Below are 13830 nucleotides of genomic sequence, written 5' to 3' on the forward strand. Positions count from 1 at the left end.
GGGTGATCGAACGGCAAAGCAAATATCACAAAAGGTCACGATGAAATATTCTATCAACCCTTTGGCACCGTTGTATTGAAGTGAATGCCTTGACCGAGTGATGCAGCTCGGACCCGGGCACATCAACCGACGAAGGCGGTCTACAAGTTCTGCCAAATTTCGCTCCTTCCCACGCGGCTATCGATCCTCCCAAGCCTCTCTTCGTCTCTTGTCCGCAGCGCCATGCACTTGTCTGACCTGACATACTGCTGTGCATAATTGTTTTTGGCTTGATTACTGTGGATCTTGTCACAAATTAGTTGTCTGCGGGCTCTGAGAGATATCCATTGTCTCCCCTAACCCGCATACTTGCTACATCCCATCCTCTTGATTGATACCCTCCACTACCTGGAATCCTTGACCAGGACGCCCGCTTCACCACCATTCAATATGGCGGCTGAGCCCGTGGCCACTTCGGGCCCCAACCACAAGAAGGTCGCCTACTTCTACGACTCCGATGTGGGAAATTACGCCTACGTCTCGGGTCACCCGATGAAGCCTCATCGCATTCGCATGACCCACAGCTTGGTTATGAACTATGGCTTGTACAAAAAGATGGAAATCTACGTGAGTTTTCTTTGCTACAAATCCTGAGCTAGCGATTGTGGAGATTAATCTAATGCGCAAATCCATATAGCGTGCGAAACCAGCATCGAAATACGAAATGACCCAATTCCACACAGACGAGTACATCGATTTCCTTGGGAAAGTCACCCCCGACAATATGGACCAGTTCTCCAAGGAGCAGAGCCGATACAATGTCGGTGACGATTGCCCGGTATTCGACGGTCTTTTCGAGTTCTGCGGAATTAGCGCTGGTGGCAGTATGGAAGGCGCCGCGCGCTTGAATCGCGGCAAGTGTGAGGTCGCGGTGAATTGGGCAGGTGGTCTGCACCACGCGAAAAAGAGTGAAGCTAGTGGTTTCTGTTACGTCAACGGTAGGGCGCGATCAGTACCCTACCCGGATGGTCCTTGAATGCTAATGTCATCGCCAGATATTGTGCTCGGTATTCTAGAGCTGCTACGATTCAAGCAGCGTGTGCTTTATGTCGATATTGATGTCCATCACGGTGACGGTGTCGAGGAGGCTTTCTACACCACTGATCGTGTGATGACCGTGTCTTTCCACAAGTACGGCGAGTACTTCCCTGGTACCGGTGAACTCCGCGATATCGGTGTTGGCGCAGGAAAGAACTACGCTGTAAACTTCCCTCTCCGGGATGGTATCAATGATGAATCATACCAGAGCATCTTTGAGCCTGTCATCAAAAACGTGATGGAGTGGTACCGCCCGGAGGCTGTGGTATTGCAGTGTGGTGGTGATAGTTTGTCTGGCGATCGCTTGGGATGTTTCAACCTGAGTATGCGTGGACACGCGAATTGTGTCAACTTTATTAAGAGCTTTGATCTCCCAACCTTGATTCTCGGTGGCGGTGGCTACACAATGCGCAACGTCGCACGTACCTGGGCCTATGAGACTGGTATCCTTGTCGGAGACCACCTGGAATCAGAGCTGCCATACAATGATTACTACGAGGTAAGTCCCCTTCAAGTACTTGGCGCTGGGCTACAAACTAACAAGTGTTGTAGTACTTCGCTCCCGACTACGAGCTTGATGTCCGTCCCTCTAACATGGACAACGCCAATACTAAGGACTACTTGGACAAGATTCTTGTTCAAGTTATTGAAAACCTGAAGCGCACAGCTTTTGCGCCTTCCGTTCAGATGACGGATGTGCCGCGCAACCCCCTTATTGATGGCATTGACGACGAGGCCGATGATGTTATGGACGACTTGGATGAAGACGAGAACAAGGACAAGCGCTTTACTCAACGACGCTTCGACCAGTATGTAGAGAAACCTGGTGAACTGCTGAGTGACAGTGAAGACGAGGAGGAGAATGCCGCCAACGGTATCCGACGCCAACCTGGTGCTATGCGCCGCCGAAACCAGGCCAATTACAGAAATCTGGATGACTCTGGTCTCGACAGTGGTATTGCTACTCCTGCAGAGGCATCTTCAGTCGGCGACGGCGAGCTGGACGCTGCCATGGACACAAACATGCCCGACATCCCACGGACAGAGCCCGAGACATTGACCACGGTTGCCAATTCCAATGACCAGGATACCCCCGCCGGTACCGATCAAATGGTTGTGGAGAGCGAGGAGAATGGTCTGTCCGCTGCGGCGTCCCACCAACCTTCCCCTGCTCCGCACGATACGGATACAATGATGGAGGACGCCGAACCTGCCCTGAAACAACCGTCTGAGCCCGCCACTGATGCACAGGAGACCAAGCCTGAAGTATCCCCGGTTGCCACAGATGTTTCTCAGACACCCTTGTTGCCATCCCAGGCACAGTCACCCCCGAAAGAGTCATCTTTGCCTACAGCAGAGCAGGGTACTGGCGCATCAACGGAAGAGCGTGCGACTGCCGGAGGTTCAGGGACCCATGCACCAGCTACGGAGTCTATTGAGCAACCTTCAAAGCAAGAAGGGTGAACAACTGTGACACGAGACAATCAATATTAGATCTGGCGCAACGGACAATGGGCAGAAAGGTGTTATCGGTTTGACAGCGAAATAGTACGAACATGGGGGGCGTCGTGTCTCTCTTTGCAATGGAACGGGCAGGATGGATTCTTCACCCGTTCAAGAGGCGAATACCCTCATATCTCTTGAATCAAATTTATTCCATTTGCAGAACTCTTTCTTGAAGAAAACTAAGGTTCGATCTATCCAGGTCCAAATAATGCTCTCAGCTTTGTAGTATCTTTTTCGGACAAGAGTAACTCAAATAGCCTACATATATTTTGAGAATTATATTCGTTTCCTCAATATTGAATCTGAACAATTAATCATGGAAGTACTCCGTACTTCAATCCTTGACGAAATGGAGAGTAAGGATGTCGACTTGATCTCCATCACGTGATAATGCATAGTTGGATTGTACAGTCAGCATGCTAGCTCCAAAATGGTTTAGCGCTAGGGCAACCAGTTCCACCAATAGACCCGCGCCAAGATATTCCACATTCAACGCACAAGCGAGAAACCACTGTGGACGATTCTTCGACTCGACTTGACCTTCAGTCGCCAACCCTTTTCGACTATCCGACAACCCCCGTGATACTCACCCATCATGTCTAAGAGAGGGTAAGTCTGACTTCCCTACCTTCGCAAACATCGTCAAATCCAACCGGAACTCAATTGTGAACGATCTCGACAATCGAACATGCACCTTGAAACATTCAACCATGTCGATCTTGAGAGAGGGAACCGGGCGGACAAGACGACGAATATGACAACCGAATGAAGATTGGGAGTGCTAACGTTTCCCTTACAGTCGTGGCGGTGCCGCCGGCAACAAGCTGAAGATGACCCTCGGTCTGCCTGTGTACGTTTGAAGAACTCCCCAGAATTTTCTTCCCAGTCACGCACCACGCCCAATGCATTTCTACAACGTCCAATGCCAATCGCCAAACTCGACTTATTATCTGCCCCGAATCACCGGATCCTCGACACCAATGCAACCTATTCGGAAATATCACGAGCAGACTTGGCGGCGGGACCAACGAATTTATTGAGCGGGGTGCACGACTGGAAAGAATTTTCGAATATGGGTTCAAGGAAAATGGAAAGCTAACGGTCCTCATTTTTGTCGAACAGTGGCGCCGTGATGAACTGCTGCGACAACTCCGGTGCTCGCAACCTGTACATCATTGCCGTCGCCGGTACCGGTGCTCGTCTGAACCGTCTCCCGGCTGCCGGTGTCGGTGACATGGTTATGGCCACCGTCAAGAAGGGAAAGCCCGAGCTCCGTAAGAAGGTTATGCCCGCCGTTGTCGTCCGCCAGAGCAAGCCCTGGCGCCGGGCTGACGGCATCTACCTCTACTTCGAGGACAACGCTGGTGTTGTAAGTTGATGCTCCATCGTGTTTCGGGAAAAATGTGCATATGGCTGGGGTGGCAGTATCTGGGATCAATTTTGAACCTCTGACCCGCTATGCCTCATTCCATACTGCAAAGCCAAGCCTAGTCTTTGTCGATTACATTTACTAACATGATGCTCCCTCACAGATCGTCAACAACAAGGGTGAGATGAAGGGTTCCGCCATCACTGGTCCCGTCGGTAAGGAGGCTGCTGAGCTTTGGCCCCGTATTGCCTCCAACGCCGGTGTTGTCATGTAAAGAGATTGAACCGAATAAAACAACCAAAAATGAACGATACCATCCAAACCTGAACTCCTTGGGACCTGGGAAACGGAGCGCAGACGAGGCATCTTGTGGAGGGAAATGCGGAGGTCCATTTGACGAATCCACTTGTGTTATTTCGAGCCGGTTTTCCTTCCCAAATTCGTGTTTTTTCCCCTTTGAACACTGGCGACTCGGAAGTATTTTTGAAAAAAATTACAACCCTTTTTCATGATGATCCGATTCTTGTGAGGATATCGTGCATAGCACTAGGTGTTGCTCTCGATTTCGATGTCTTTGCCCCTTATGAGGATTCAGGCAGGTTCATGAATCTGATGACCTATGGCTCGAGCTTCTCTAGCGACGTAGACCTATGTAGACTACCTTCGTCATGGAGTAGATAAGCACCCATGTCGACAGGTATTGTCTTGTTACCAGCCTTCCCGACCTCTGGATGTCATTACCTCCCCGCTAAACTGAACCCTTGCTCTACTTAGCTCGCTTTAGAGATGTGATTTGTCCCCACAATTGACCCCGGAGTCCTAATGCTGCCAAGGCTGTATCTCCCCGCTATAGTGAATGCCATGCTGGTGGAGAAATTTTGATGTTCAGGGCTTCAAATGCTCTATACCTACTTCGGCACAGCTACAATAACCGAGTTCCGCATGACATGGCCATAAGTCTTGATCTCCAGCACCTTCAAACCAGCTTTGTCCAAAAGCCCATACCACTGATCAACCGTCCTCTCCATCGCGCCGTGCATGATATACATCTGCATATCCATACATGTGCTCCACCAATGTGTACCAGTATTAGGAAGAACTATATCATCAATCAAAATCCGAGAGTCCTCCGCCATGGCCGGTACAATATTCTTTAGGATCTCCACTGCCTTATCATCCTCCCAGTCATGAATGATCATACGGAAGTAGTAGAATTTGGCACCTAGAGAAATAATCAGCAATTAATCCCCTGCAACATCACGAACAAAAGATACCTTTAACTGGCTGCTCAGTAAAGAAATCATGCACCATAAAGTCCACCCCTTCAATCTTCGGCGCACGTTTAAACGTCTCCTCAAGATCCTGGAGGACGACTCGACCACCCAGATCTGGGTACCTAGCAAGGAGACGCACACACTGGTGACCAACACTCCCCGCGATATCAACAAATACCTTCCTCTCCTTATCCCCTCCAAGAGACTGCACCCGATCCCCGACTGGGATAACATCGATCCAACTGCCATCCCGAGGAAGAACCATAACACTCATGAGTTGCTGAAAATAACTCAAAATTTCCGGGTTCTGTTTCGCCCACGGAAAGAAATCCAAATCCGTATTGGCAGCCTTGTGCCAGGCACAGTGCCCTCCAGTAACGTTCTGATAGCCATTTTCCTGCAAATATTCAGGAAGGGCTTGATAAGTTGGATTGCTGATGTGGAAACTACTCAGGACAGGCCAGCGGTTAGTAGACTTCTACTGAAAGGGATATGGAGAGAAGTACCCATGAAGCAATCCGCCTCGAATTCGAGGATCGCAGAGGCTCTTGGTGTACCTGTTTCCAGTAAAGAGATCCTGGCTCGTTTCTGTGATCATGCGGTTGGCTGCAAGGAAGCGTAGCAAGCGAGACACGAGGAGGGGGTCGGCGCCTTTGGGTGCGGCCAGATCTTTTGTGGAGTATGATTCTGCGCGGCTGGTGAGGGTTGAGAAGATATCTAGATCGTATCCAATCTTAATCATTGCCATTTGTCGGCCCTGGGTTGAATTAGCTTGTTTTTATTCTGGAAATTTGGTATTGTTGATGTGGAATGGAGGGACGGACAGCATTGAGGAGGCGGTATAGCATGTCGTTGGGCGTCTCCAGAGCCTCTGCAGCTTCGTATAAGCCATCTTGTAGGCGTAGTCTGTTGACCTCGTCGAGATGGGAGGATGCGTCTAGAGGAGCAATGAGATCGTCCATGCTGGGTTGTGAAGGCATGGTTTCTGAGCATAAGGTTGGGAAGAGAGAAGTTAGAGTCAATTATGGTAGCATTGTTATTTCTGCATGTCATTGAAGATCACGGCCTTGGTGATCTGTTCGGGACTTTATGTTGCAACATTCCAACCGTTTTCGGCTTCCCCGTGACCCCGAATTGGAAATTCCCAAAAAGTTGATTGACTTTGCTATATCATGAATATTGATTATTATTTGCTTTGAATGGCTTATTTATTTTACATATTCGGAGAGCATATTCGGAGAGTTCTCTGGCTAGAGTTATTCAAGCCTTATCTGCCGCCGTATACTTCCTGGTTAACAATATAGCAATAATACCAATAACATAGTCATCAGTGACTCGTCATTTAAATTCAGCTCCGTGCTATGTTCACCAACAGGTCACATCATTTGTAATTTGCTGCAATCTTTCTCGCATCAAGTTGCCCAGCGATGGCAAAAAGTCTACTGGGACATCATTGCCTGCAGGTACTCCAACTCCATCACCGAAGTCTCCATTATATCGCTCGGAGAATTGAAAAACCGACTGGGCCACATTGGAAAGTTCACCTAATACTCGCATGGCCGCAGCTTCAGGTTCTAGCGTTTCGTGAAATTTAACGATCATCATAGCATGTATATCGAGGATGGTCATGCACACAGCAGATATTAACATCGCGGTCTCGGCGCGCTCTGAACATGGGCAGATCAAAATGGCAGAGAGACGGCGGAGGGTGGCGGTGATGGTCTGCGTTGTCATTTCAAGTAGATTGGAGTCTACTGATGAGGAGTACCTGAGCTGTGTGGCTGGGACCTCCAATTCAGAGAAAAGTTCCATCATGACCAACATGCAGTCTTGATCGCTGATGTGCTGTTGGTTGGAAATGATATTTTCCTGTTGCACCGGGAATACATCATGTTGATCCAGTCGGGTAGATGATAGGTCAAGTTCAGAGAGGAGCTTATCTCCCTCATCTGTAAATGTTGTCGGCTGTATTATCCTCGCGGGAAGATTTTCGGATTCTTCGCTATTATTTCCCTTAGATGAGGATTCCTTTGATCGGTGTGGTCGTCCCACTCGTCGCGCAGGACTGTAGAAACATGTATACCCCAGTTTGTCACATCGCGCACATGATGGCTTTTCTTTAGTGCAGCGTACTTTAGATGTAGAGCACTTGTCACACGAATCCTTGAGTCTTTGAGTTGGAGGTGCTGCAGATAAGGTCTGGGACTCCATATTCTCACTGGCTTGGCGTTGCAATATCGGTTAAAAAAGACCAGCATGGATCTAAAAATGGAGTGAATCGGAGCTCAAATGGAGAAAGAGTCAGATAGGAAAGAAATTGAAGACATTGCCCAGGTCAGCGCTAACGTGTAAGCTAAGCGACGCTACCCTAGATGAGACTTCCATAGCTTATCGGTCGCAAAGGGAATACATAGCTGAGGCATGCAGTATGCAGGGAAGTCATAGGGCAAAACCCTCATTGTTCCGCAATCGCTAAAAGAAGCCATTGGGCAAAGTGATTGAGACAAAATTAGATTGAAACTGGCGTAATCGCTGGTGGGGCGAAATGCAGCAGGAGAGCGGTTAGAGCAACCCCGTGACGAGGTAAATCAGTGACCAGAATTCTTGACTTCAGGGCTTTCACAGCACATGGTTGGAGAGAAGACGAATGATGAATACTGGCACTCTTCAATCCCAGAAAGCGGGTTGCAATAGTCCCCAGCCCTTTCCATCCATGACCACGGATCCTTATGATACGCGATTCAGTAATGAGTGGGGGTCTTTCCCAACGACTCTCATCCGCAATGAAGAATGGAATTCAATACCTCACTCCATGGCACCTACCGAGCCCGGCCATCCACCTGTGGGGCACGGAGGTGACGATCTGTTAATAGACCCCTCATTTGAGACCGGGGACGTTGATCTGAACAGATTCAACCCTAATTTCTACTTGGATCCGCTCGTTGTGACACCTCCATTTCAAAACAGTGCAGCCTCTGGATATCCTATGGACTTTTCTCTTGGATCGGAAAACTTTGACGGACCAATGCTGGATAGCTCTATACTAGACTACTTCTCCAACAACCAGCATGAGTTGGATTCTCTTTCTACCCCATCTCTCTGTTTCGAAAACCCACAACCGATTCCTTTCTTAACACTATCAACTTTGACACCTTCCTGTCTGGCTGAAAGCCGCACTCCATGCATTGTCACTGCGACACAGTACCTTCGCACACTCCACATCCGCCAAACAAATTGTCTCTCTCATGGCAACCGTCAAAGCTCTACATGCCAAGAGATCGATGGGTCTGAACCACCACGCATGTCTGGTTCGGTTTTAAAGGGCACCAAGGAAGCCGGCATGTCAGTTTGCCGCATGCTACAATGTGCGTGCGCCCTACGTCCACAGAACCAGCTTATACTAGCTGTGATCTGCTCCCGACTCGTGGCGTGGTATCGAGCGATGATTCGCGCATGCTTCTCCCGCCACCCTTACAGCAAACCAGGTGGACAGAACTTCACCGAAGAATCAGCTTTGCCCGAAAAAGTAGTCAATGAGGCTGTCACGATTGGTGATCACACTGTCGACAATCCGGCGTTGGGATGGAACATTCAGGCTCAGGTGATCCTAGGGGAGCTTGGACATCTGCAGCGTCTCGTTGATACTATCTCGATCCGGATTCAACAGACTGTCAGCTCGCATCCAATGGGGTTGAATGTCGATTCTGGTTCCTATGTACCATTTTTAGGGCTCCCGGACATCGCGCACGACCGACTGGTGACGCATCTATCTAAGGAGATCGAAGCGGTCAAGAACGATTTGATGACGGCTTTGAGATAGTCAAACTACAAAATAATGAAGAGCAATTAGTATGATGATATGAACTATCTTTATGATCATTACACAGCCACATATTGAGCTGCACATAATGAACGTGTTTAAATGATGTTCTCATACGTACGAATCCTGTTGGTCAGTTTCTCAAATAGCTTTGTATTCAATGCTTGGCGCCGCACTTTTTGGTGTAATTAGAAGCTGATGGATGAGGCAAGCTTTTCTTTCTTTGAACGTTGTTTTTAGAAATCAGCCACATTAGCTTGTATGGAGAGCTGTTCACATTTCCTGGTGCAAAGGAACATTAAAAGACCTACCGTTGCACGCACCCCTGGCCTTTTGCCCCGCGCCAAACACCCACCGGCCACAATTGGTCAGTTCCCCTGCGACGTCCCTGGTCGCTAGGTGTGCGCTACCGTTAAAGCTCCCGTCAAAGCGCCCGTTAAAGCCCCCCGGCGGAAAGACCAGAGGGTGCGTATCGTCTTGCAATGACCAGATGCTTACTATTTTACTTATTATCGCACAGAAGATTATTGGCATAACCGGGAATCGTACGTAGAATCTCCCATATTGCCTCTTCTCACCGAGTACTTCGAAAGTACTTTGTGAATAGCTTCATCTGCATCAACTAGAATATCACGCATAAATCACTCACCACAATACCACACCTCACAATAGATTAATTATGAATCTGAAGTGACAATCTGACACAGCGAGTATATAGTATTCACAAGTGGAAATGTTAAAAAAAAAAAAACACTAAACCAGAGGTACCCCTCCTCTGTGCCTTGATAGGCATTTTGGGGGGGATACCCCTGTGCTTAGGGTTCTCCAGTACACAACAATTGACATCATCCGACAAGTCCCAGGCAACTTGTTAAATGGCGTGCAACGTAACGCCCAGATGGGAGTGTTATACACTGGACCATGCGGATGTCAATTGTTAATTATCCTCACCTAAAGGTCGTTATAATCCAACTCTATAAGAAATACCTACAGTGTAAGCCCTACCCTATCGAGTTCTTTATATCGAGTGATTCAATTTTGGATAAAATTTTTTTAAAGAGGAACTGCCTAAGATCCTATTTAGAAAGAGAAGAGCAGACGAAGGGTTTAGAGCTAATCGTTAGTAATAATCCATTCTATCCCAAAATATCGAGCAACTTCAATCAGACCTGAGCCTCCAACTTCAACCCAAAGATCGACAAACCCCTCTTCTCTAGCTCGTGCAACATCTCCACAATCCCAAGCCTTTTCCAACTCCCTCTCAAGATAAATTGTCTGAAATCCACATTTCTTAGCAGCGTACAAGTCCTCCAGATGAGCCGCGACGAAACAACATTGCGAATCCCCTAAACCGAATCTGCGCGCAGCACCATGATAAACCTCCGGCGCCGGCTTATAAGCACCGAAATGCTCTGCACTGGTGATATGCGTGAAAGGCAAAGAATTTTGACCTTGTAGATCCTCCAAGAGTTTCACATTACCATTGGATAACGTAGATGTCGGAAACTTAGTATTCAGCAATTCAAGACCTGGCACACTATCAGAGTACGAGTCAAGCCGATGCCAAGCGAGTGTCAAGTGGTTGAGATCGTCTTCGCTAAATAGATCTCGGAGATTTCGTTCGATGAGAATATTTTCTAACGAAATGCGGTTGTACTCATCTACTGAGATGAAGGGCTTTGATGAATCGTAGGTATTTCCGAAGTTCATATATGAGCCATGCCACTCTTCGGCGATCTCTTGCCAGCTTGAAGTGGACATATCGGAGATACGTGCTTGTATATTGGCACTCAGATTTCGGGCTTGATCTTGTAGAGCCCTTTGTGCTGTGGCTTTCAGTTCCTTTGCGATGCAGAATCTCCATTCCACTATTGTTCCCAAGATATCGAAAAATATCATTGAAGGGAGATTATCGGGTTGCATTTTTGTCGACTCTCCGAGAATACGTGAGTATAGCGAATTCCTCGTCAGTCAGTGATGAAAACAGCATGGAAGATGACTATACCGTCCATAACTGCATGTCATTGTTGAATGAAGGGGGGTAATCTTCCGCAGTGAAAGGCGTGGATATATACCCCACCACGAATAGCATGTGATTGTAACTCACCCTCGGGCACCGTAGAGATATTGATCTTTTTTTAGCGAGGACAATGTTCAGGGTTATATGATACTATACATTCTAAACATACAACAGAGCCTCACTGCTTTCGAGGCTCCGCTCCTTGTGTTGAGGCCTTCTCTTTAACCCTCAAGGGCTGACTCACTTTCCCCATCTTTGGCACATATACACCCCTCCTCTTCCCAGAACCACCTCCAACCAACGCAGTCAAAGCCCAAAGTAACCCAACAGCGATGGTTACCAAAATAGCAACATGAACTGCCCACCAAATATGCTGCACTCCAGCAGGACACATGGTAATCTCATAATCCCATTCCCCAAGATCAGCATCAAACCACACCGAAAGAAGTCCGGCATTACCACCAAACTCGCCCATCATAGAACGAAGCGTCACTTCACGGATAGAGGGGGATTCCGAATCACCATTCTCCTCATACCGTCTCGCAGCCCATTTCCAATGAAGATCTGCCTCACTTTCTTCCTTCTCCGATTCTTCAACAGGCTCGACGTAGTGGACCACATCACAGCCTACATGGTCGTGGCCCGTGAGGATTAATCCTTTCCGTCCACGCCCACCCACAGGAGCATCAACATCTCCGCTCATACCGAAAATTCCACGTAGAATACCTGTGTCACTAACAAAATCACTGAGGTGGTTCTGCTCGCGTAAACCACCCGCCTTGAAGCGCGGGACTCCATCCACACCTTCATCGTCATCTTCCTCATGGAAAGTAAATAACGGTCCATCGGTGCAGATACCATCTTTCTTGTGAAGAGGAAGATGCGTAAGCAACAGCGTGAAAACAGATTTATCCTCGACGGGATACAGTCGGTGACTGATCAGGTCGTTGAGGTAGAGGTAGCTCTGCGACTGGAGCTCAGAAGACAACGCAGGCGTATCCATGATTAGCGTATTAAGGTTGATAACATGTAGCGTGGGTACTGATCCAGAGTGATCGTGCGAGTCATCAACGAGCGGAGGATGCTGGAACCTGATATCCCAATTCGCGCGCCCGAATTCGCGTTCGAAGCGGTCCATCCGTGCTTCGCTTACATCTCCCGCGTATCCAATATCGTGGTTTCCGGCGATATTGATAATGCGTCGAGGCCAGGACGGGTCCGAATCTGGACCCAGGGGCTCGAGATGTTTGTCTGATTTGTCCTGGTCTGCAGCGTGACTGGCCACGGCGCCTGTCCAGGTGATTTCATCGTCGACGCGTAAGCCACCTTTGAAGACTCGGTTCCAGTAGCGGTCGCTCCGGTCTGAGAATTCCTCATCTGTGATCCATTGGCTGCCGAGGAGGTCGCCGAGGACGGTGGTGTGTGTAGGACGTGTCCACCAGAAGAGGGTGCGGTAGATGTGCGCGAGGTAGAAGTCGTTTCCGAGGAGATCGATACGTTTTTGTGTTGCGCTTAGCGAGCGCGGAATATCTTCGGTTGCTAGTGTCCAGAGACTAGTTGTAATGTTGGAGCGAACGTCGGGGGTCAGGCCGAAGACGGCGGGGGTTGTTGCGGTATTGCCAATTGCTTCATGGACGGCGCGCCAGTGTGTTCGTATGCGGGGGACGAGTTCAAATTCCGGGAATGGGAGGGATGTATCGCCTTCTAATTGGGGGTCTGCGAGGACTAGGAGTCTGAAAATGGCGGGCTGGTTGTCCGTTGTAGTGGCTGGTGCGAGATGTTGTAGGATGGTATTGGTAAAGGCATTTTGTTGTACTTTCTCTAGTATTGAAGAGCTTTCGGCTCTTGTCACTTGGGAGCGAGGAAGAGGGAATGCGCAGCCGTTGAGGACGGGGTATAGATATAGGTAGAGGGTGGCTGTGGCGCTGAGAGGGAGTAGTATCGCGAGAATGCGGGCAAGCAGCGTGCGGAAGGACATGAGGATGGTATAGGTATTAGAAAAGATATTAGATAATAATATACAGCATATTGAACGTAAAAATGAGTGTGGGTGTGGTTGGAGAGCGCAGGTCGAGGTACAAAGGAGGTAAACAGTGAAAGCTCCGCGGCCGCGCTAACCTTGGAACTCACATGCTCATAATGATATGCCACTCTACATCCCTACAATTTTCAATATCCTGTACATGCACATGTGTTATATAAATGTAACTTTTCTACGACAGGTTTCTTCAATGCTGTCTTCATTTTCTTCGTTTATTTCGGTTGGGGGAAAAATTAAGTGATGTATAATATAAAAATTTGCCCCCCACATCGTCTTACTGCCGCTGATAAACTTTAGTTAAGTGAATATACTAGTTTTGATAAGTAAAGCCATTAAAATACTGGAATAATCAAAAGGTTTGAATCCACATATAATGTGTAAAGAAGAAATCCGGGATTAAGCCACATCTGCATGCATCATCAAAACGTCCCCATAGAATAAGCCAGGCCACATAAACTGCCCGCATAAAATCCCTTCATATCCAGGTAACTGAAACAGAAATTGGAAGAGCGAAGGGAACAGAAAGTCGGAGCGAGGGGTATATCACATCAAACGCCAATAGGTATCAGGGGAAATGGTCGCGGGGAAGAAAATGAAACAAAATTGAAAATAATTGTTAAAAAATGGGGAATAGATTGGGAAGGGGAAGGGGAAAGGCGAGCAAAATAGCAAAAGAATAGAAAAGTAGAAATATGCAGGGGTAGGTAGCAAGAAATGTAGATG

The 13830-nt window shown here is 48.2% G+C and overlaps 7 protein-coding genes across 7 annotated transcripts; 3 read left to right on the forward strand and 4 right to left on the reverse strand.

The window, feature by feature from the left end:
- Positions 1 to 429: 429 nt before the first annotated feature.
- On the forward strand, positions 430 to 2541 carry rpdA (histone deacetylase RPD3; the record flags this gene model as incomplete). The annotated part of the gene is made up of 4 exons (XM_057142684.1): positions 430 to 606; positions 677 to 977; positions 1035 to 1576; positions 1630 to 2541. 4 exons carry the CDS (start codon positions 430 to 432, stop codon positions 2539 to 2541), a joined length of 1932 nt encoding a protein of 643 aa, XP_056991972.1.
- Positions 2542 to 3178: 637 nt separating this feature from the next.
- N7520_008751 (60S ribosomal protein uL14) lies at positions 3179 to 4226 on the forward strand (the record flags this gene model as incomplete). The annotated part of the gene is made up of 4 exons (XM_057142685.1): positions 3179 to 3192; positions 3383 to 3433; positions 3706 to 3952; positions 4116 to 4226. 4 exons carry the CDS (start codon positions 3179 to 3181, stop codon positions 4224 to 4226), a joined length of 423 nt encoding a protein of 140 aa, XP_056991973.1.
- Positions 4227 to 4860: 634 nt separating this feature from the next.
- Positions 4861 to 6206, reverse strand: N7520_008752 (uncharacterized protein; the record flags this gene model as incomplete). Its single annotated transcript, XM_057142686.1, has 4 exons — positions 4861 to 5174; positions 5227 to 5672; positions 5733 to 5983; positions 6051 to 6206. 4 exons carry the CDS (start codon positions 6204 to 6206, stop codon positions 4861 to 4863), a joined length of 1167 nt encoding a protein of 388 aa, XP_056991974.1.
- Positions 6207 to 6591: 385 nt separating this feature from the next.
- N7520_008753 (Zn(II)2Cys6 transcription factor) lies at positions 6592 to 7437 on the reverse strand (the record flags this gene model as incomplete). The annotated part of the gene is made up of 1 exon (XM_057142687.1): positions 6592 to 7437. One exon carries the CDS (start codon positions 7435 to 7437, stop codon positions 6592 to 6594), a length of 846 nt encoding a protein of 281 aa, XP_056991975.1.
- A 502-nt stretch (positions 7438 to 7939) lies between these two features.
- On the forward strand, positions 7940 to 9046 carry N7520_008754 (uncharacterized protein; the record flags this gene model as incomplete). The annotated part of the gene is made up of 1 exon (XM_057142688.1): positions 7940 to 9046. The coding sequence occupies one exon, from the start codon at positions 7940 to 7942 to the stop codon at positions 9044 to 9046; it is 1107 nt and encodes a 368-aa protein (XP_056991976.1).
- Positions 9047 to 10159: 1113 nt separating this feature from the next.
- Positions 10160 to 10969, reverse strand: N7520_008755 (uncharacterized protein; the record flags this gene model as incomplete). The annotated part of the gene is made up of 1 exon (XM_057142689.1): positions 10160 to 10969. One exon carries the CDS (start codon positions 10967 to 10969, stop codon positions 10160 to 10162), a length of 810 nt encoding a protein of 269 aa, XP_056991977.1.
- Positions 10970 to 11244: 275 nt separating this feature from the next.
- Positions 11245 to 13044, reverse strand: N7520_008756 (uncharacterized protein; the record flags this gene model as incomplete). Its single annotated transcript, XM_057142690.1, has 1 exon — positions 11245 to 13044. The coding sequence occupies one exon, from the start codon at positions 13042 to 13044 to the stop codon at positions 11245 to 11247; it is 1800 nt and encodes a 599-aa protein (XP_056991978.1).
- Positions 13045 to 13830: the final 786 nt, after the last annotated feature.

The sequence above is a fragment of the Penicillium odoratum genome (assembly GCF_028828045.1).
Source record: "Penicillium odoratum strain IBT 22623 chromosome Unknown utg000006l_segment0_segment0, whole genome shotgun sequence".
Classification (NCBI taxonomy): Eukaryota; Fungi; Ascomycota; class Eurotiomycetes; order Eurotiales; family Aspergillaceae; genus Penicillium; species Penicillium odoratum.